Source organism: Glossina fuscipes, unplaced genomic scaffold (assembly GCF_014805625.2).
Source record: "Glossina fuscipes isolate IAEA_lab_2018 unplaced genomic scaffold, Yale_Gfus_2 0, whole genome shotgun sequence".
Lineage (NCBI taxonomy): Eukaryota > Metazoa > Arthropoda > Insecta > Diptera > Glossinidae > Glossina > Glossina fuscipes.
The window spans coordinates 23808663-23833140 of NW_023998414.1; the positions used below are offsets into that span (position 1 = coordinate 23808663).

The following is a 24478-nucleotide window of genomic DNA, read 5'->3' on the forward strand; positions in this document are numbered from 1 at the left end:
GTCGCGCTATAGGCCTTATTCTAATTAGATTTTTTTTTGTTTTGTTTTATTTTTTCTGTTTAGTTTTACATTATGTTTGCATTCGTAGAACTATTTATCCTAACTATGTGTTCGTAATTATATATATATATATATATATATATATATTATTATGTGAGTGATGACAGACAAAGTCATTCTAATACAATTTGCACCTTTTTTTTTCCTTATTTAGTAATTAATTTTTCCTTAGAGAAACAGAGAGAAAATGAAAGAGAGAATGATAATTAATGTCAGCCATAGGATGCTGAAGAATAACACTCCTATGTTAGTGGAACGAAATATTATATGTATTCTTGTAGATAATTTGCTTTCCTGACATATTTATCCTAACCGTGTGTTCGTAATTGTATCAGGATGTGAATCATGATAAACAAAGTCATTCTAATACAATTTGCAACTTTTTTTTTTTCTTTATGTAGTAATTAATTTTTCCTTAAATAGAGAGAGAGAGAGACAGAGAGAGAGAGAGAGAGAGAGAAAGAGAGAGAGAGAGAGAGAGAGAGAAAGAAAAGAAAAATGAAAGAGAGAATGATAATTATTGTCAATCAGGGGATGCTGAGGAACACCAACCACTCTTATGTTAGTAGACTAAAATATTATAAGTGTTCTTGTAGATAATTTGTTTTCCTGCCATAACCAAGGACAAGTCAGCAATAAATAATAAATATATTAAACATTAAAGATTCTTAATAAAAATGAAAATTTAATTTTATTAATTCATTTTTTTTTTGTTGGTTTTTTTTTTTTTTTTTTGTTTTTTATTGTGGTCATATAGATCGTTAATCATACCGTTAAGTGTGTGCATATATGTTCACGTGATGGATTGAATTTTGCGGCAAGATTAAAAGTTCTTTTTGTGAAAAAGTGCACAAACACAAATCGATCTATAAAAAACTAACTACCGCGTCATTTGTTTATTTGTTATCTAGTAATCACTTGTTTTCAAATGGAAACGAAGAAACAACTCTCAAGATAACGCCATTCTCGCTGCTGCTCGTTTCTTTCTTTATAAATGTAAATCACAATTTCCGACAGTGAAGGCGCTTTAGCTATTAAAACGCTTGCGGTATAAACGCTTAGCACGTTCATGCGTATGTATGCAACACCCAATACGATTTCAGATACACTCAACCTTTTATTGTACTGCAACAGAATCACTTTCTGACTCAGAATCGGAGTCGGAGTCGGGATCGATCTAAGCTTGTCCGCGCGCCAGCCCGTCGGTCAGTCCGTTTTGTTTTTATGATATCAACATTTATGCGATGAATGTTAAACGATTGCATCCAAGTCTTGTTACATTCTACACCATTTGAGATAAAAGGGCCCGGATATCTGTAATACGTAGAGGGACTTGAAATGGACTTTTCTTTGATTAGACCGATCGATTCGCTTTCTGACTGGGTTTACGTCGTGCGCACTATGAAGAAATCCGAATATCGGTATATTTTGGCTCAAGGACACATTCTCGACCACTTTTAAAATAAGGCTTTACTTGAAAGAGTCGTCACATGAATAACTGTAGGGTGGCGGGTGTAGGGCGTTTGATGGTGGGCCTTGGCCCATTATAGTATCTGTACTTCTTTTACATTTATATTTTTTTTTTTTTTTTTTTAATATTGAAGATACCTTTTGGTATTGGTGGCAACTGTAAAATGCGTTATTTTGGAAAAGCATTGTTTACTTTCGATTGTATTTTATAAGTTAGCGAAAGACAAGGAAAGGAATCAATATTAGGCCATGAAGGACAGACTTGTGTACAAATTTACAAATATTTCAGATGCATTACATGTATTGAAAATCTTTGAGAGATATTATTTAAAATTTAAACAAGTAAAATCAAGAGATGTGTTAGAGTTTGTGCACATAGATATCTGTGGGCCCAAGCGAATTAAATCGTAAGATTAAGGAATTTATTTTGTTCGGTTTTTCTTGTTTTATTCGGTTTCAAAACTTTTCAAACATTTCGTAATCAAACAGAAATAAGTAAAAATCCTATAGTGGGCCGCAGGCCATAGTCCCATTTCACGCCCGACCTATCTCTTCGTTATTCACTTCTCTCATCCCGAATATTGGCTCGTAGCCTAATCTGACATATATATCTTACCCCACAAATATTATACATTTTTTTAAAAATAGCGTTTATTCCTTCCAGTCCGTCATAGGGAAATTTATGCGGTGAACGTTCAAACATTGCATCCAAGTCTTGTTACACCCTATACCATTTTGTCTTGAGATACACTTGAGATACACTTAACTTTTATTATACCGGTTGATTTAGAATAGGTATAATCTTGTGTCGGTCCCTCTGTCCCTTTTGTTTTCTTCTTCAATTTTTAAAATGTTCTGATAAAGTTTAATGCACTGACATGTCTTCATCCTAAGGACGAACGCTGCGGTAAACGTTTCGAATCCGTCCACTTTTTTGAGCACTTCCCGTACATAACGTCTTATCTTGAATAGTCGTTATGTGAATAATTGTAGGATGTAAGGTACTTAATGCTCCCCGTGGCTCATTATGGTTTTTAAAATTAGTCTGCTTTTACTTAAAGTGACTGTTCTTGCGGACGCGGTCCGCTTCTTTTTTTTTAATTGTAAGTGAGGTGAGACTCTTAACGGATTCATTATATATTGTTTATATTATTTATTTACAATGTTCACAAAGTCTATGTTAAGTATTTTTAAGTTATCCGTATATACTTCATAGGATCCCTGATGTATATTTTTGGACGCTACAGGAAGAACGATACACTTGCGAACGGTAAGCATAAAAATTTGCTCAAAAAGTCTCTTTAACTTAATCCCCTTAATTTTTGATTTTTTTTTTTTTTTTTTTTGTTTTGTAATGTTTTTTGGTAAATCATACCAATATTACGGGTGAAGATCAGGAATAATGATAGCAATTATTTTTGCTGCGTGAATATATATACACATATATTTTCTTTTCCATTATTAGTTAAAAAACAAAATATAATAACAAAAAAATAAAAATAAAAAAAAAAAAAAATCCCTCAATAGAATAATAATCTTTCCAAAGTCTCAGTTTAATATTAACGATCGTTTTTAAAACACGTTTCACTTTATCTCTTAACACGATTATGTAATAAACAATTTTCATTTTACAGCATTTACTATAGAAATAAAAGTATACAAAATTTATTGCAGTAGTTCAACAATTATTCACTCAATTATTGTATTAATATTTAAAGTAGATATAAAAAATGTCTTTTTATTTTATTGTTACAAGTAATATATGTCGCAAAAAATGTACGATAACTTGCGTTCATTACTTCTCAATTGTACTGAATTTGCATATTTACTTCATAAAAGGATTCAAGATCGATCCGACTAATTGGTAATATTCTACCTTAGTTCAGCGTGTTTCATTTACTCATTACATCGTTAATGGAAGAAATTGCAGAAGAAATTTTGAATAAAGCAGATAGCACGTGCTATCTAGACAAGAAAGAAAAAATCCAGTAATACGAAATGTCAGGAGATTTCGAAACAAATTTCGGGAATGGTCCATTATGAAAGTTTCGTGGTGGCTACGCTTGCTTGAAATGGAGTTCAGCGCAGTGCAGCGGGCTGCTTAACGCGAAGGAAGGCAGCGATTTTACATAGGCCTTGCCCTGTACTCGCTCAATGGGAGAGACATTGAATACAAAAGATTTCGAAAAGTACGGAACAGGTGGAAATCTACTGGGGTGATATCAGGCCAACAGGCTCTGTTTGGCTTCGAAAGAACATATTCGCTTTTGCGAAAAACAATGCCAAGCATAGTCTCTGGTTAACAAATCAATCAAATTAATCGTTTGTTTGCTACTCTGCGACTCATTCGACTTGATTATTTCAATCTTTATCACATATATATCTGTGAAATAATTCCTTTCCATATTAAGTTGTGATTATTTAAATCTTCATAGCATTTTGCTCCTACATGGATTCGCCATGATTGCTTCACATATTGTCGTGAAAAGTGAATAATTCAATCGTAATCTAGAGTGTTTTGTGAGTTCATTTGTAGTAAGCAAACTATTTCGCTCTACTTTGCATCTTTCAAAAGCATCTATCTAAAGTTCAAGCGTTCATGCGTTTATAAAAAAAAAAAAAAAAACATTAGTGAGTGTTTATGTGAAAACCGAATAGTTAACCACGACTTGTTCAGACTTGTTTAAAAACCTTGAATTATAGTTATGTAATGGATATCTCTTTAAAGTTTTTGTCGAAATATGGGATTCGTTGGATAACAATTTTCGTCATCGACCTAAGCTGATAATTTCAATTGTCGCGCCTCATTAGTATTACTTTATAGGCAGAGTATGATGATGATAAAGGAGTTCTTATCCAAGTATCTGGGCGTTAATGAATATCTAAAGTATTTTCATTATAAAAATTTCAACTATTATAGAGCGATGTTTAATCGATTCGTTAGCTTAAGGTTTACGCCCATAAATTGTTCACTTGAAAGTATTAAGTGAAAGTGTAAAGTACAAAAAAAAAGCATGAATAATTTTAGTAATCGCCATATCCCGGTATATTCCCGCAAAGATGGAACGGATTACTCATTACCAACCCTACCTCACTTTCTTTGCAGTTAAAATTAGTCAGTTTTTTTTTTTTTTTTTGCTTTTCATCACAGGCCCATACGAAGAAATCGCCCAAATATTGCATTCAAATTAAGTCGAAGCTTCAAATGTTCGAAAAAAAAAAAAAAATGAATCAAGACTTAAAATCCGCCATAACTTTTCTAACGATAAAATTCTCTATATTTTATGTATATGTATATAAATATCTATATATAAGCGAAAGTTTTAAAGGTAAAACTTCATTTTCAAGGCTGTCATAAACGATGTGTACTTTAATTTAAATTCGACCTAAATTTTTAAATTGCCCTAAACACACTTGTTATTTAATAGTTTCAAATCACGGATATACTACGTACTTAGAAAAAACATCTAACTTGTCAATCCCATACACGTACACTCATCCATCCATCCATCCATCCATCCATCCATCCATCCAGTGCACATATAAACATATACACGCATACACGCTCACCACACGCGCCCTTTAAAAATAGCTCAATGTTCAATCGCTAGCTTAACTAAAAGTAATATTTCATCTACAATATAAACTTTACATTTACACGAATACGTTCGGCAATATATGCGTGCACGTGTATGTGTGTGTATGTATATGTGTGTGTATGTGTATGTGTATGTACCTGAATGACTAGATCTAAAAATAGTTGCAATTTTTATTTCGCATTTGCTTCCTAGAAGTTGGATTAGAGAAAATGTGTATTAGGTACATTTGTACGTTGTCTATAAATTTGTATGTGTGTGTGTGTATGCTTATCAGGCCCTTGAACAAGATATTCACAGACTAGCGCCAGAGTGAGTAGTACGTATTTATATGCGTGTATATATGTATATATTTACGTACGCTTAGATATATATATATATATATATATAAATATATATATTTGTATACTTGTGTATGTTTAGTATTATGGCTATTCTCGTTTATAAATTTTATTACAAAACGTTTGCCTTTAATTACATTGATGTTAATATCCAGTGTTGATAGTATAGGTAAATAAAAATGTGCTTACCTATATTTGTTAAATATCTATCTGCATGTGTTTGTCTTTCATTTGTATATATATATATATATATATACATTTTATATGTTTTGCAAATGTGTTTTTTGTTATTTTTGTTTATATTATTATTTCTATTGCTGTTACTTTTGTTGTTTTTGTTATTGTTATTGAGTCTAAATATATTTCAATAGCTGTATGCACACAAATACACACGATTTATAAATGCTGCTAATAATAGAACAACAGGTCACGGCCTACAATGCTACATCTACATGCTTTAAGCTCAGAGCCAACTAAGCAACCAACCAAATCGTTTAAACAAATACAAGGCAAGACTAAATGCATACATATACAATTAAGAGAGGAGTGATAGAGAATGAGAGAGTGAGAAAGAGAGGCAGAGGGAGAGGGAGAGGGAGAGGGAGAGCGAGAGAGAGAGAGAGAGAGAGAGAGAAGAAGAAGAAGAAGAAGATAGAGAGATAGAGATATACAAAAGTAAAAATATATGTAAAAAGAGAGGGAAAGAGCGAGAAAGAGAGAGGGAGCGAGCGTAACAGTTTAAAAGAAACAAAATTTTAAATGTTCAAATGATAAAAAGAGTATTAATGAATATAGCTGCAGATGCAGAGAGAAGAGTAATAGCTTTACATATATATAAAACACATAAATAAATAAATGTAACTGTAACTATAGGCATTTAAATATATATTAGAGAAATTATTATTGAAACAACGGCTTTTTATGTAAGTTTCATTTAAGTCATTTCCATTCTGCCGATGAATTAATGAATAAATAACAATGAATAAAAATAGTAAGCAATTTCAAGTAAAATTTGTCGACATTTAAAATGAACGCTTACATAAGATTACATACTACTAAAGAGTATGGCTCGTAGCAAGACTTACTTCTTGTTCTTTGCAAAATTTCTTTATTCTTTATGCATTTAAAATGCCGCCGCTTTTATTAATATCAGTGATGTAGAGGTTTCTTAGGCTATTTAAGCAAGGGCGCAATTCTTTATATGCCTTTGAATATTTCAATTTTTTTTGATCCTTGACAGCTTTTGCAAAGATTGTCATAAATCACCAGTTTGACCAGTTTAACAATAGTACTGTCTCTTATCGCATAAAAGAAATGGTGCGCGTTGGTCATCATTTCTTTTCCTTTGATGATAATCGATGCAGACGAATTGACAGCTTTTGACATTCTTGGCATGAAAATGCAAAATGACGTTCCGCGGATAGAATACATATTGAAAGTGTGCAAGCGACCAAGTGCTTAGGTTTATTTAGACAATGAAATGCTTCGTTACATGCTGCAATAATTAGAGCAAACTTCCCTAGCTTATGGGCGTAAGCTGGCAGAACTTGCCTGAAGGTTCTCAATTACGTATAGCGAAATGCTCTAATGGTTAGAATGATGAAAATTGATCTAACAGCCTCGGTACCCTTGATTATTGTTGTGGCGGAAAATGGAGTATGTGTGGATATATTAATGGGTAAAAGATCTCTGCAAATATAAAAGGAATTGGTCCAACAATGAAATTCTTTCTCAATCATCTCATTCACTCGTCTATCTCTATATCTAATATCGCTGCTCCATCTATAGTGACTTTCCAGCCATTCAAACAATTTGACATATAGGCAAACTCTATTCACTTTTTCCTCAGCTCTTTATCAATATAGTTTTTTTTGCCATCAGCCTACCTACATGTCTACATAGAAGATATCTGGGGGTTTGTAATATTAAAAAAGATACGGCACCGTTAGACGTATATTCTGTTCAGATCCAACATTAAGTGCGCGGTGCATTATGTTTTACTCGAACCAAGCAAAATCCGTCACTAAGGAATTAGTGATGTTCCAAGTTCTCAGCCTAAAATGAGATTCGTTCGATTATATAACAAAACCCGGTCAGGACACGTTAGCATTACTAACCTCACATGTGCTACTTCTCTCGTTGTTAATGACAGACATCATTCCTTCCGATTACCGTGGGTTTCAATAGATGACTTTTCCTTTGTTCGAATGGTACATGCGTTCTTATGGGACACGTAGTACCTGGCGGTGGACATTAATTTATAATACTAGTTTAATTTGACTAGAAGATCACACATCTAATATACAAAAACAAATATCTATTAATAGTGTGATCTGAGTAAAGTAATTTATAATTTCAATTAATCAATTTTGCAAGAAATTTTTTCATTTAATGTAACCCCATCGCAAAGCATAGATTAAACGATTATATAGGCGAACTGGAAATTCTATAAAGTACACATATACACTTGTTCTTCTTCTTCATCGATCCTTTCTCAATTCAATCTGTTGCTGTTAATATGTAAACATTAGCTTTCTTCTTCATATCCAACACCGAGATATGTTTGCATAAGAAAGCTTCCGACGCCCTATATAACATTTTATGGCTAATCAATATTGAATTTTGAATCAATTTACGTAAGTCTGTCCGCTTGCTCGTGTATATTCTCTTGATCGCAAAACTTGAAATATCAACTTAAAATTTGGCAAAGCATTCGAAGTGCTCGCAGAAATCGGCGAAAGGACACGCTCACAGTACAAAGTACATTAAGAAAAACTCCTTTCTTTTAAAAGCAAAAAATCGGATTCTTTACTCCTAATTATATATAAACCATATCAGATTTGGTGATAAAAATTTTTCGCGTATTTCACGTCCATCCAATATTAGAGAGTTTCGAAATTTAGTTTTTTTTTTTACATCCATGACCGTGAGAGATGAGCGGTATATTCATTTTGTTATAATGTTTGCAACGTCCGGTAGGATGCTTCAGAGATCCCAGCATCAAGTTCTAAATCGGTTTAAGCACATCCGTCTGCCTGCCTATGTAATATCCGCTCTAAGCATTTTCCTGGCCGTAAAAATCAAGTTATCGACTTCAAGTGTGACAGAAATATTGGAACTTCTTGCATCTAGGTTGCTATTGAATATGGGACAAATCATTTTAAGGATATGCCCATCGTGCTACGTAAACTAAGAAGATCTCTCTGTTTCACAAAAGGAGCAAAAACTTGGATTTTTGCTCATTATATTCATCAGCTACAGCAAATAAATTTTCTCACTTCTTTGTTTTTGTTTTTCTTTAATTCTCGTTTAAAAAGATGTGCTGGATGTAAAAGGTTCATCCATAGCTAGTTATAAATTTTTTACTTGTTCGATTTTTCAGATTATAAAGAACTCGGACTAATGACTAGTTAAAGTACATGAAAAATTTTATACTAATCCAGAGCAAGTATATATATTTTATTGAAATCCATCGATGCATAATAATGTATGCGATATGTGTACGGTGAGTTATGCATTAACGAATAATGCATGCGATATGTGTAAAAAAAAAAATCGCTTTGGAAACCATTTCTCTTCTTCTTCTTTTTCAATATAATAAAGTAGATGGTGTAAAGAAAACATTGACTTGTAATTTATAAATCGAATGAGTCAAATATGAGTCCATAAATTTTGAAAATTTTAAACAATCTCAATATAATATTTGTATTATGTAAAATGTGGAAATATCTTGAAATTTTTGACTTTCATTTCTTTGCCTTAGGTAGTGCAGTCGGCAAAAAAAAAAAATGAAACAAATATATTAAATTGACTAAGAGGAAACAGGGAATTTCTGAGCATAATTTTTTAAATGCAAGAAATAATTCCTAAAGACTTCAAATGTCCCGTAGAGATGGCAAATCCAAGCTAATGAATGCATTGGAATTTCGTTTAGTTAAAAGTTTGTAACCTAATAGATAGATATATTGTTATGATAACGCATTTACTCAGGCATTCATATACATACGTTTATCTATGTATGTATATATTAGTAATAATAAATGTGTTTACATTAATTTCCTCTTTCTTTACAAAAGCTTTGTTGTTGTTGTTTTTTATCATTTTAATACTATTTTTGTTTTACATTTTTTTATATTATATATATTTATATAATATATATATATATATATAAATATACATGGCATATAAATTTATATACAAAAGGCTAAATTTATTTCTCATTCATTCATTCATAATTTCTTTTTCTGTGGTTTTTAGATATTTCGCGTGATTCCACTGCTACTGCAAGCGATAGATTGCATATAACAACACCGGGCACACTGGATTTTAGTCGTTTACAAGCATCACCAGTAGATTTAGATCAACAAATTTTAGAGGTGAGTAATTAATGTTAATTATTATTGATATTGTTGTTTATATATATATATATATATATATATATATATATATATATAATATACATATATGAATGTTTATATCGTGCTAGTTTTCAAGTGCAAGTGTTCTTGTCTTGTAATTATGTGTATGTGTAGAAAATCATTGATTTGAAACAATGGTACAAGCATTTTGTTTCGTGGATTGCTATAACGCTGCAGGTGTTGTAAAAAGATTTCTTCTTTCATTTTTTTTCAGTTCGGCTCTCTGCCAAATCTGTACATGAAATAATCTCTTAATAAAACAAATAGAGGGCGTGGCAAAGTTGTCTATTTGGTATTTCTTTTTGGCCTCTTGTCAAATGTAAATTTTTTTTTTGTAAAAATTATACGAGCACGCAGTTACTTTAGAGATAAGAATTGAACATCTGTACAATCGCATTTGCTATTATTGTTGCGCTATATAAATAGAAAAATTTTTATATATACATGTAGATATACATATATATATATATATATATATATATAGAATCGAATACATGTATACATATATATATATATATATATGTATACATATTTGTGTGTGTGTGTGTGTGTGTATGCACGTATATATATGCCTGTGCGTGTGCATATATTTGCGCGATTTAATAATTTTTCTATGTAATCATTTTTATATACATCAACGATGAATGCGGCTTTACTCATTTGTCTAAACCTTTGCAACGCTCACAAGATCTATAAAGTATGTATATTCTTAATCAGCATCATCATTCTGAATCAATATAGGCATATTTGTTTGTTTATCGATCCGTCCGTATGCTTGTCTGTGTAATATCTGTGATAAACATTGTCCCGATTGCAAACATTAACATACTGCTTTCAAATTTGAAACGCAGCAAATGCATTCGAAACTTCTGTTTTCGAAAGTTGCCCACACAATACTTTTCTGTAGACAATGGTAATGTGCCTGTAGAAAAATGGAAAAAAATTTACCGAGTTCACGCGGTATTGTGGAATATCGAAACTTTCCCTTTATTTCATCCATTTTCACTCTCCTTTCTCCGGTTTTTAGAAGACAAAAAAGAAGTAAAAGCATTATTACAGTGGGGCAAAGTCAACTCTCAAATAACTTACAAGACTTTGTCTAGTATAATAATTCTTCACTTTTTTCATGATAAAACATAAAAAACTGATGCCTTACACTTGAGCTTTTAAATATCAGATACGACGAAATACCGGAGCTGTCGTGGTCTCAATTTAGTAAGGGTGTGAAGTGATATTTAAATATAACTAGCAAAGGCACGAGCCAAAATTTGTTTACAGAGCTCTGTTAAGACGTTAACAGAACTTTGTTGAACGAAGTCTCGGAGGGATTTAACTCTAAATAGAAGTAAAATAGAAATTTTCGAGAATTTTTTTGCAAATTATTATAAACAAAACATGACTTTATGTAAATTAACTAATATTCGAAATTAAAACTTTTTTACACTATGCCATAAATGAGTTTGATAAAGCGAAAGTTTGCGGAGCTACTGTGGCGAAACTATGCCCCTTGAAAAAATGAAACTATCACAGAGTGAATCCTCTATTAATCGCCTTTCCAACGATGTGCAATTTATATTAAGTTTTGCCCGAAGAATTTTTTAATGGGACTTTGAAAATTTCTATACCTAACATAATACAGGCTTACTGCTTGTCCTTTTTAAGCTATGTAGTAAAATAAGATTACCCCTTAACTAGATCAAAAAAGAAAAAAAAGACTAAAAATGGAAAATAGTTTAGCCAAAGAATAAATTGTAAGACTGAAGTCTTCAAGCACTAGTATTTTGAGATTTCAATCTACGAGCATAGAGTTGCTAGTCGAGACTCTTTGCCCACTCGGCCATTCAGACGGATTTCTTTATGTAATAATCGCTTGTTCGTTTCCTTTGAAGACGTACATTAATCACTCGATCGGCTGTGTGTCAATCATTCGTTATAGAAATCCTTTTCTAACTCGCTTATGTTTTCCTAAGCGCAGTCACATACAATCAGTATCAATTGAAATTTGTGCAGTTGCTTTTAGAAAGTATTCCTCAACAATAGAAAATGATAGGAAGTTTAAAAAATGAAAGTCTACCGAAATAACGAATATTTTTTATTTCGTTATGAACGGAGAAAATGCTCTCCATGAGGTGACATAAAGTTCGAAAGCGTTCTGCGCTTTTTTCTCTTTTCTCTTATGAGCACTCTAGTCACCAAGATGCGATTTGCTTTGATCTGTTAATCATAATTTTTAGACTATTTGAATAATTGTTCAGGTTAAGCGCCGCTGCACCATCTTCAGTGATGATTGTGAAAAATATTTCTTGTTTTTTCCGCAGATCGGAATAGAATGGTATCGTTTAAAGGATTAAGTGTTAGATTATGCAACTTGTAGGGAAACGAACGGATTGACTGCATGAGTGACTGTATAAAGTTTTAAACTACTCAGTCTCAGTAATAGGTAATATGCTTATGATTGGTTTTTGGACTTCTTAATCTTTCTTTTCTTGGGTTCAAAGTTTGCTTTTGTGCATAAAGTGAGTGAACCATGAAAGCGAAATTCGTTGAAATCATTAAGCATGTGAAGATAAATTCGAATTTAACTAGCAAAGACACCTACCATATCTGTAAACAAAACTCTATAAACGGTTTAACAGAGCTTTGCTAAATATTCAAAATTAAGATAAAGTTGGATTTGAAAGTGTACTCCGTCCATATTAAACTACGAAAATATTTTTGGTGGACATCTATATAAAAATGCCTTTCAAACAAACCAAACAAATACAAATTCTGCTTATGAGAACTATTTTTAATGATTTTTTGAAATTCAGTATATAAGCGAAAAATGGGTATAAAAGAACACTCAAATTTAAGACTCTAGTGCGGCCAAAGTAGTAAATGTCACCTATATTCATCTATATCACGTAAATCTATATAAAAGTACCTGTCGAATGAGCAGAAAAAATTAAAACTTTTCTTTCGGGACCTATTCTATATTCTAAAGTACCTGTCGAATGGGCAAGAAAATTCCGACTTCTCTTTCCGGAATTATTTTTAACAATTTTTTGAAATTTGGTATGTTAGCGAAAAATGGGTGTAGTATAGTATGGTATAGTATGGTACTAGTATAGTAAAGTACAGTAGTTTAAGGTATATCACATTATACAGTATATATACTATACTCTAGCATAGTACAATATGTACTAGTACAAAATACACTATACTTTAATACAAATATATTATATGTAATACATATATTCTAAAATTTACTATACTACACTATAGTGTATTTTGTACTAGAATTTACTATACCACAGTATAGTTTGTTTTGTACTGGAATATATTGTACTACAGTATAGTGTGTTTTGTACTAGAATTTGCGATACTACAGTATAGTGTATTTTGTACTAGAATTTACTATACCACAGCATAGTATATTTTGTACTGGAATATATTGTACTACAGTACGGCGTATTTTGTACTAGAATTTACTATACTACAGCACAGTGTATTTTGTACTGGAATATATGGTACTACAGTGTGTGTAGTGTATTTTGTACTAGAATATATTGTACTACAGTATAGCGTATTTTGTACTAGAATTTACTATACTACAGTATAGTGTATTTTGTACTGGAATTTACTATACTACAGTATAGTCCATTTTGTACTGGAATATATGGTACTACAGTGTGTGTAGTGTATTTTGTACTGGAATATATTGTATTACAGTATAGTGTATTTTGTACTAGAATTTACTATACTACACTATAGTGTATTTTGTACTGGAATATATGGTACTACAGTGTGTGTAGTGTATTTTGTACTGGAATATATTGTACTACAGTATAGTGTATTTTGTACTGGGATATAATGTACTACAGTATAGTGTATTTTGTACTAGAATTTACTATACTACAGTATAGTGTATTTTGTACTAGAATTTACTATACCACAGTATAGTATATTTCGTACTGGAATATATTGTACTACAGTACGGCGTATTTTGTACTAGAATTTACTATACTACAGTACAGTGTATTTTGTACTGGAATATATGGTACTACAGTGTGTGTAGCGTATTTTGTACTGGAATATATTGTACTACAGTATAGTGTATTTTGTACTAGAATTTACTATACTACACTATAGCGCATTTTGTACTGGAATATATGGTACTACAGTGTGTGTAGCGTATTTTGTACTGGTAAATATTGTACTACAGTATAGTGTATTTTGTACTGGAATATATTGTACTACAGTATGGTGTATTTTGTACTAGAATTTACTATACTACAATACAGTGTATTTTGTACTGGAATTAACTATACTACAGTATGGTGTATTTTGTACTGGAATATATTGTACTACAGTATAGTGTATTTTGTACTAGTATATATTATACTATGCTAGGGTATAGTATATACTGTATAACGTGATATACCTTAAAATACTGCACTATACTATATTAGTACTATACTACACCCATTTTTCGCTAACATACCAAATTTCAAAAAATTGTTAAAAATAATTCCGGAAAAAGAAGTCTGAATTTTCTTGCCCCTTCGACAGGTACTTTTATATAGATTCACGTGACATAGGTGAATATAGGTGACATTTTCTAATTTGGCCGCACTAGAGTCTCAAATTTGGCCGCTATACCATATCCATATTTGGTTAGCATTCCAAATATCAAAACACCGTTAAAAATAGCTCCCATATGCAGAATTTGAATTTTTTTAGTTCGTTTGAAAGGTAGTTTTATATGGATTCATAAAATGTCTACAAAAATATTTTCCTTTTTTTAATATGGACGGAGTAGGCTTTCAAATCTAACTATATTTCAATTGTAATTATTTAACAGAGCTGCGTTAAGGCGTTGACAGAGTTTTGTTAACACAAATGGTAGGTGTCTTTGCTAGTTAAATTCGAATTTATCTTCACACCCTCGAAATCATTCACTCAATACAGTTGAAGAAGATATATCGCTTTTCTTAGAAGGGTATCAAATTCCGATTAGAGTCTTCAACACTGAGTGAATAGATAAGTGGGAGCGGGAAGGTATCTTGAAATTGAAAACAACAATGCAAACAATTTTCCATCCAATGTTTAGCTTATGGCATCAACAGCGCATGCACATCTGTGCGCGTTACATTCAAATAAAGGAAAACAAGGAAAGGCACGATTTTTCTTTCACAATTGAATATAATTAAAGTTCATAAACGTCTCTCTAAATGATTACTCTCTGGGTTGAATATTGAAAAAACAAATTCAGCTTTCACTCTCATGCCTCATGTGTGCGAATGTGTAAAATGATAGACAACATGATGCGACGATTAATTTGCTAAGAACGTAAGATATGTGTGCACAATACTTAGAAATAAATGGTCTTCATAGAGAGATGCGTATAATCGGACTTTTAAATACCTAAATACGTCATATGTATAAATTGATTTAATTATGTTACATACGTATCGAGTATTGAAGAGCTTGGCCGAAGTTATGCGCATTTCCATAAAAGCGATTGAAAGCGATAAATTAATGTACGCATCTGTTAGATGAAAATCTCATACAACACATCGTATTATTACGCGAGTATTATAGCTGAAAAGATTTCTATATATGCATATATGAATGCGTAACTATGTCAATAGTGTCATTAGAAATTTTAATCTATAACCATCTATATATATATATATATATATATATATGTATGTGCATATGTAATTGTTAATCTATTTTAATTGAAATTTTGTGCTTTACGTTGTCGTTGACGGCTATATGAAGTTATTTTATTTTTATGTGCATTTTCCTAAAAATAAAAAAAAATTGCAACACATTTAAATTTAAGAAAAAGCAAAAATTAAATAAATAAATAGAATTTATTATACTGAACGACATCTGAAGGCAATTCTCGCTTCCTTTCGTACAATTGATGGCATGTCAATCAGTTTTGCCAACCAACCAATAAATGTATTTAAAATGAAAATAGAGAAGAAGAAGACATATTTAAAAATAAAACAATTTAATGTAATATTGTTTAAGCGCTATAAATAGATATACTAGTGCACTCTGAGGCTATTCCTAGTGTTGATGCTAATGCTGATGATGATGCTGATGCTGATGCTGATGCTCATATTCATAATAATGACGATAATGATGATGATAATAAAGCTATTGTAAGACTTAACATACATATATATGTAGCTCAACTCAAAGCGAATCAAAACATAAGGTGTTGTAATCCATTACCAAAAATATTATTATTGTTATGCCCAAGCATTAAATATATTGTTGGATATATCTATATGCGCGGATACATAGTCAATTTATAGGTGTCCCCTGTCAAACACGTGTCATACGGTAAGATATAAATCTAGAATAAAATTAATTTAAACTTAAATATAATATAAAGCAAGGCAATGTGTGACGTGTTGTATAGAAACGAAATTTCCCAACAATATAAATCAAAACAGTATGTATTGTGTTACGTTGAAACCATAATAATAATAAGAAGTAAGAATTTTATAATCGGACAAAGCCGACCATTAAGTACCCTATTTTTTTTTGTAAATGCTAAAAACCAACAAATACACGGATTCTAAGCTTACATTTATTTAAGCAAGTAAGAATAGTCGGGCAACGCCGACACTTAAATACCCTACACTACCTTGTCTAACGCGATTCTTACTTTTATTATAGAACACAAAAATCGTATCTTGTTTTAATGAAAAGATATATTTTTCATGTGCCTAATGTAGTACAAGTTAAATCCTCATATATAGGGCAGGACCCAAAAATAGGCGTAAATGGTCTAAATCTTGTTCATTTTCGTATGAAATTACTATTGTGGATCAATTTTCATCTCCACATATTAAAACTTCTTCTCTTCTCCTTTCTTCTCTGCTCAAAGGGTCACTTTTCGTGAGAATCCTTATTAGGTTAGGATCCGAACCATGGTCCGCGCAGGTCCAAATTTGGTTTTTATGTTAAATTACTATTAGGATAATTTACGTTATGAAGTATTGAAAATTATGTCTTTTTGTCGCGTGAGCTTCAGTTTTCGTTATATGAGGGGGTTCAAAAAGTTCCCTAGTCTAAATACTACTACTTAGCCACATTTGCTGAGAAATTTTGAAAATTGCGGTTTTTTTCCATATAGCGACTTTTCAGAATAGGCCGTTATACGGGGAGTGGTCGCAAAAGTGGACCGATTCTTGGGTCAAAACACGTCGCTGCATCATATTTCATCAAAATATCTCAAAATGGCAATCTGTAACTTGAACACAAATTTATATGGACAGATATCAGACGGACAGACAGGCTTAGATCAATTGAGATTACGATTCTGTATCGATCGGTATAATAAAAGGCCGGTCTCTCTTAAGCTCTTCTGCGTGTTACATACCTCCGCACCAACTTAATATATCCTTTACCACAAGCGGTGTAGGATATAAAAAGCAACTTACTCCAAGCTTTTATATCCTACATCACTTGTGGTACAAGGGAACATTAAGATTGTGCGGATATATGCAACACTCAGAAGGACTTGAGATAGACCGACATTGCTTGTCTACCCGTTTGTCCGTCTTATTTTCTTGTGTTCAATCTAGAGGTTTCAATTTACGGGATAATTTGAGCAAATTTGATACGCCGAAGTAGTTTGAACCAAAGATGAACGCTAGAGAAAATGGATCGGATCGAAACACTTTTTCGACTATTGCCCCTATATTATGCCTAATTTTGAAAAGTCGTTTTATGAATAACTGTAGGGTAAAGTAGGGCACTTAATGATGGGCTCGCTATAGTATTTTTACTTATTTTATTCTAAAAATTAATGGAAATTACTCGTATTAACGATAAAACATAAACAAGAAGCAATTGAAAAAAAATGCATCGAAAAGCATATCCGATTTTTTGAAATCGTGTTCTATTAAAACCGTGTTATAATATTCGCAAATTTTATATCGTGTTGTATCGAATTCATGTTTGACAAGTATCGCGTTATTTGGGGTGATGCCTATATATATATATATATGTATACGCGTGTGTTTATGTGTTTGCGTGTAAATGCATGCAAGCTGGCTTGCGCGCTCTCAAGTGTAATTTCATGCCACGCTAAACTATGTTAGATTAAATAAAAAAAAATTGTTGTTGGAAACCGTATGATGACTATAATGATGGTAATGACGATCATGATGATGGCGATAGTTTAATAATTGTATGGTATACATATACACGTGTGTATGTGTATATTTATATGTGCTTGTGTATACAAAAGTTAAATGTATGTTTGACTGCCACCCACACATATAACAAATAAAGTTGCAATTTACTCTTTTGGCACAGACTGTATAACGGGCTGTGTGCGCTTTCTGATGCAGATGCATTAACAGCCAGCCAACCCACTCGTTTGGTTGCAATACGCTGTTGTGTTTTATTTTTGGCATACTTTGTTATTGCCTTTGATATATATATAAAGATGTATGAATATGTATATATATGTATATATATATATATATTATTTTTTGTTTTTGTTGAAGGTTCTGTTTTCTGTTGTTGTTATCGCTTTTGCTTTTGTTTTTATTAGTTTTTCCTTTGAATTTTGCTTTATTTTTAAATACACAACATTAATGGGTATTTCCGATGTAAATTTAGCTATAAACGCGCATACGCACATAAAACAGTAATAACAGAAACAAAAAAATTAAAAATCATTATTGCACTTTTTTTGTTTAATAAAATTTAAAAAGCTGGCACGTTTGCTGTCTTCCTTCCCTCTCTCCGTGTCTCTTTTGCTTCCTGGCTATTGGTTTTTATTGCTGCCTGCCCATCTAATAACAGATTTGAGAAATAAAACTTAATGAACAAAATAAATCATTAATTCACATTTATTATCTCTTGTCTCAAGATATATTAATTTTCATTCATTCTATATGCATTCGGGGGGCGGGGCAAGTTAACTATCAAAATAAATTTCCTTATCGAAAAAAATTCTGACTTGATTTAGCAAAGCCGATTAAAATCAATATGACATTAAGTCACTGAGACATCTGTACTACTTTTATAGACTGCAGTCACGAAAATTATTTCTAAACAGAGCAATTTATCACTTGAAAAAGGCTTTGAATGTCTTCCTTCTTCCTCTTTTTCTACTAATCTAAAGGATATTATTAATGAATTAGTTATTTGTTATTATTATTATTATTATTATTATTATTATTAAAAATCAATAGCCATCGCTGCGCTATATTTCCCACGTCAAAGAAACAAAAGTATGACTCAAGAAAATTTATTATCAACGTTAACGAGCCCTCCTTTGCTCTCACCTAATACACATCATACATCTTACACAAGTTAAAGCATAAAGAGCTGAGCTAAGCTGAGCGATAAAGTATTTTGTCTATTTGTTCAGATGTTCCTATACTCAAAGCAAGGCGACTCTATTCTTGCAAGATTAGTTTTGTAAAAACTCTTTAGTCTTTTTTACTTTAAATTTATTCCTATGGAGAAAAATTTGGAAAAGAAGTAATACCATTGTCGGTTAGTAATGCATGCCCGTATTACGCAAGAAATATAATAAGCCCGGAGGCAGTTAAGACATCCATGTAAATGAATTTAATGCCAACACTAATCTCTTATTTGCGATAGGAAGTAACTTTGTCTCTTAATCTTCTTATAACATGAATTTGTCCATACAAGGGATGGATATCCATTTCAGATGCCGAATAGTATATGTATTGAATATATTCATATATATCTTGCATCAAGCATAAAGGAAAAGTTCTTCTTCGCTTGTTCACATTAATTGATTGGTAGAGTTAATCTGGACAACCCCTGTACCTATAAGAATTATAGCCATATTCTGATTAACATCACAGAAACGTGACAAGCAGTCATAAGGTATTTCTTTGTTTGTGGTGGTTTAACTGACTTAACTTCGTTGTTTCATTATTGTGGCTATCATACCTTTAGAATATTTAGAACATATTTTTTCTTATGACTACCGATCGGTCACAACGCCAGAATACATCACTTTGTTAGCGATAACACAACTCTTACTGCATTTCACTGCCTTCTTTCGCTATCTAAGTAATAGGAATTGAGTCAGAAAGTAAAGTAAATGATGAGCAAAAGTATTTTGTGTTTGTGGATAATTAATGCCAATAAGTCGCCCATGAGCGCCATCAGCATGCTGCGTGAACGATGAAAATTATATTGAGAAATTGAAATGTATGTGAATAAGTAAATAAATAAATACGCGAGAGTATATAGTTTCGCTTAATCGAAATTGATCAGATTTACGTTTGCACTTACTTGGATCGGTTAATAAGACGAAATCGTTAGTTTACAAAACAATCCCGCAGCTCTATACCAAAGCTGGAGTAGCAATTATAAAAATTCGTGTGTGGTCTCTGCCCCCTTTCGACAAGGCGAGGTCTATCTAACACCACGGCATTTTTAGCTCCATCAATATCTCCATCATTCGTACGCCGGCATTCCGTACGCATTGAAAAATGCATAGGACTATTTTATCGCGATGGGCATAATGATCCCTGTGGAGCAATGGTTCAGGCTATAATGCTTGTCATTCTTGTCATAGTTAATCTTGCGTTTAGATTATCCATATATAGTAGAGCTCCGTTCCAACTGTGTTTCCAGGGATTTTAATTATGCAGGGACCAAATATCGACTCAGCAATGGCAGGCAAGCAATTACATTACTACTTCTCTGGCACCTTCAATGACATATAGACCTGTGGTAAATCATGGACGTCCAAACCACTTCTGGCATTCTTGATGACTGTTTCATGGTAGATGCCCGTCACCAGAAAGACGGTGCTCATCAGCTGAAATTTTCAATGAGTTCAACGTCACAAGTTTTTAGGATTTATTTACATTAAAACTTTTGGATCATTGTAAACGTTGCCAATTCGTTGAGTTTGCCTTTGAACCATGCGAAAATTATGAGAATATTTTTGAAAATATTATCCCCTCAAATGAAGCCTAATGGTAATTTAATAATAATAACCAAAATTATCACTGAATCTATGCGCAAATTATTCACGAGACGCGTTCGCGCCACATAAAAGTGACCGTAGTTTTCTAGCTTGGGGGCATCGTTGGGCATTTTTAATCGAAGTTGAGAATAGAGATCCCGTTACAATCATTGGCGAGCGCTGCAGATGGATGTTAACCAATTTGTTAAGACTTGCATTGGAAATTGCTGATCTACAAAACATCTCAGCCCAAAAGCTATCGATATTTCTTAAAATCGAATGGAAAATCTCTCGATCGTAGTTTGGAGATTGTTGTCGACTAACATATTCCAATTACGATCGAGTTTATTCGATATCGGCAGCTATAAACTGGTCTCTCGTGTAGCCACAGTGCATTGCAACAGTGATTTTTTGACTGCTAAAGTACCATGAAACGCATGGCCCTTTGATGGGAGGTGAGACTCGACCCGAATCTAGGCAAACGTAACCGAAACAACCCATCACTCCACGAGCCAAGAGCGAGAACATCATAGCGGCAAAATCGCTCAAAAATCCAGATTATGTTGACAGCATGTCTTTGATTATCGCTGCTATGTCGTGCAGTGTGAATTTATCTCACCTGACATAGTCGTTAATAAGGAATGTCGACAACGAAAACCTTACAATCCGTTACAAGTGGTAAAGACTTAATTTGACTGCTGCCTGATCGTATATTATATTTGAGAGTAGATGTCCTAAGCAAAGGAAAAGAATTTTCAAATTTGAAAGTTTTGAAGACAGACGTCTTTTTCCCTAACACTTTTCCCAAGCGCTCTCTGCGTAGGGCGTTATTTTTATTTTTCAAATGATTTTCTACCAGCCCCCCCCCCCATCGATGTGAGCACAGTGACGATCAGGAAGGCTTGTAGGTAGAGAGGGATGGAGAAAGGGAGTAGTGTACATATTTTTTTTCCTTTAAATAACTTAAGCATTTCTTTTAAGTAATTTTCACAAGTTTTCCTAAAGCGAAGAGTGGCTAAGATTCGTTTTAGAACATTTCCAGTTTTTTTTTTCGCCTCCTTTTTGTTTATTTATTTATTTACAATAATTAGCTTAAAAACACATGAATTTCTCTTTATTGATGTCATAATGTAAAGAAAAAAATGTGGTAATTTCCAACTATAACTGAAACAGTGTTTTGTAATTCTTTTTTGTCTCTATATATATATATATATATATATATATATATATATATATATATATGTGTGTGTGTGTGTGTATGTGTGTGTGTGTGTGTGTTTTAGTCAGAATAAGAAAAAGTAATTAATTTAGTATTAGTTTTATGGCCATTCATAGCTTAATTCATTATAAAAATAAAAATTTCTTTCTTTTTTTTTCCCCCAATTTATTAATAATTTCTATAATGATCATCATCGTGCTGATCATCGCACATCAGCCTGTCAACATTTTCCATTTAAAATTAATTTTATTTTATATATCTTCTTCTTCTTCTTCTTCTTCCTATTTTTCCGTCACTTTATCTATCTCATCACCATCATATGTAATCATCGCAACGCTGCCTTCCTGCCTGCCTGCCTGCCTGCCTGGTCGCACAGTGTAAACGATAAATGACCAACGTCCGCTGTGTTTGTCTGTCAGGCGGTCGTCATGCAAGCAAACTCAGTCCGTTTTGTTTATATAAAAATAATAATAATAATAATAAATAATTCTAAATATAGTTTCGTTTATACAATTTGATATTTCTAAAATTGTTGTTTCCTATTCTTTGTGGAAAAGGCAAACATACACAACTTACTTATGCTCTTATAAAGAGTCGACCGCGACATCAACAAACGATTCTTAAACTTATTAATATTTGCGTATTCCTTAATATATTTACTTAATTTCAATACAATTGCCTTCAGAGATGTATTCCACTATTATTATTATAAACAAAGGCATTAATTTATCGGGAAAAATTAATTTTCAAAACAAGTAACTTTTTAGAGACAACATGTGAGTGCACTTTGTAAATGTAACGATATTCACTTCTTCTATTGCGTGTGCAGGCAGACATCACAAGTCATAAGCCCTCCTTCCTAATAATAAGACTGATATTGAAAGTGCTTTCTTATGACCACTTCTTCGAGATATAAAAATTTTAGAACAAAATCTAAAACATTAATAACAAAAATGCAAATTATTTTCTTTTATGACTAGTGGACGGTCGATCATAACGCAATAACATTCCTCTTATAGGCATAAAAGTCTTAACTGGTTGTTCAACTGGTCTCATGTACGAATGATTGCAGATTGTCAAAAAAAAGGCACTAAGAATACTATAGTCGGCCAAAGCCAAACATGTCCAAAACATTACATGACGTGACCTAAACTTAGCAAGCCTAATATTTTTTACAATGTTATTATTATTTTTCAGCTATTTCCGTCATATAAAACTACAAATTCGGCTGGTCTTTACATACTAACCCCTATCTATAGTAGTGATCCAAATTCCCTACCGTTATGTTTGTGCGGATATATGAAACACAGGGAAGCGCTTAAGGTAGACTTACCTTTTGCTCTGCCGATCAATTCCGAATCATTTTCTGAATCGGTTTAAGCATGTCCATCCGTCCGTCTGTCTGTCGGATGTCCGCCCATGTAAGTTGATGAAATTTGGTACACTGACGTAATCTAATCCAAAGACGGACACTATTCAAAATGGTTCGGATCGGTTCACTTTTTCGACCACTTCCCATATAACTCGAGAAAAGTAGCTATGTAATGGTCTTTCGGCATTCTAAATTGGTATGAAAACTTTGGACGGGCTGGGCCAATTTTTGAAACCCTTCTCACATAACGACAACTGACAAGTTTATGCGAGAAAAAGATTTAATTCAATTAAGGATAAAAAAAATTGACTTATATCAAATTTGGACCCCCTATGTCTGTTTTTGAATGCTACCCTATATAAGGATTTCCACGAAAATTTTTATTTTTTAGTCTTAGTTTTATTATAAAATTTAATATAAAATTTGATCTATGTTGATATTTGAATATGTAGTAGAATTTTCGAACCTCTTGGGCGCAACCATTCTTACGGAAAGTATGCTTTTATTTGCAAAGAGGATATTCTATGGCAAAAATAACAATTGGATTAGACAGTATGGTGTAGGGTATTTAATAGTCGACCTAATTGTAGAGTTTTTTCTTGTTTCTTCGGAAAGTTGATAGAGGTTTCTCTTCTCTAGCTATTTCCCCATTATTACAAAAATGATCTGACATAGTTGCAAATTATCCGCGTGTTCCGATTTTGCAATTCTGTCAGAATTTCCCTGCAAAGGGGTAAAAAATTTTGCAATTTATAATAAATGCTCACTACACTGAAAGTGTTTTTTCAATGGAAGAATTTTTTAATTTGTTTAGCTAAAGCTTTTCCTTTTTACAGATCAATTAAATTTAAATGAGCAACCGCTGTAATAATGCAAACATTTTCGGAATTATCGACATAACTGGAAGTGTGGAAGGTATCTAATAGTTTTTTTTTTTTTTTTCTTTTTTAATTATTATTGAAAATAATCTATCGAGTATCGTGAACGAAAGTGCTGGGAGTTGTTGCATTTCAATTATTATATT

The 24478-nt window shown here is 32.3% G+C and overlaps 1 protein-coding gene across 14 annotated transcripts in view; it reads left to right on the forward strand.

The window, feature by feature from the left end:
* Positions 1-24478, forward strand: part of LOC119642099 (histone deacetylase 4) — a 50833-nt gene that overhangs the window by 12029 nt on the left and 14326 nt on the right. For 10 of the 14 annotated variants that reach the window (XM_038041178.1, XM_038041109.1, XM_038042019.1 and 7 more), the window contains 2 exons: positions 2747-2800; positions 9725-9843. In XM_038041178.1, the coding sequence (XP_037897106.1) occupies positions 2747-2800; positions 9725-9843 (173 nt within the window). The remainder of the gene's footprint in view (positions 1-2746; positions 2801-9724; positions 9844-24478) is intronic. The other 4 variants (XM_038041733.1, XM_038041800.1, XM_038041875.1 and 1 more) reach the window with 1 other exon arrangement.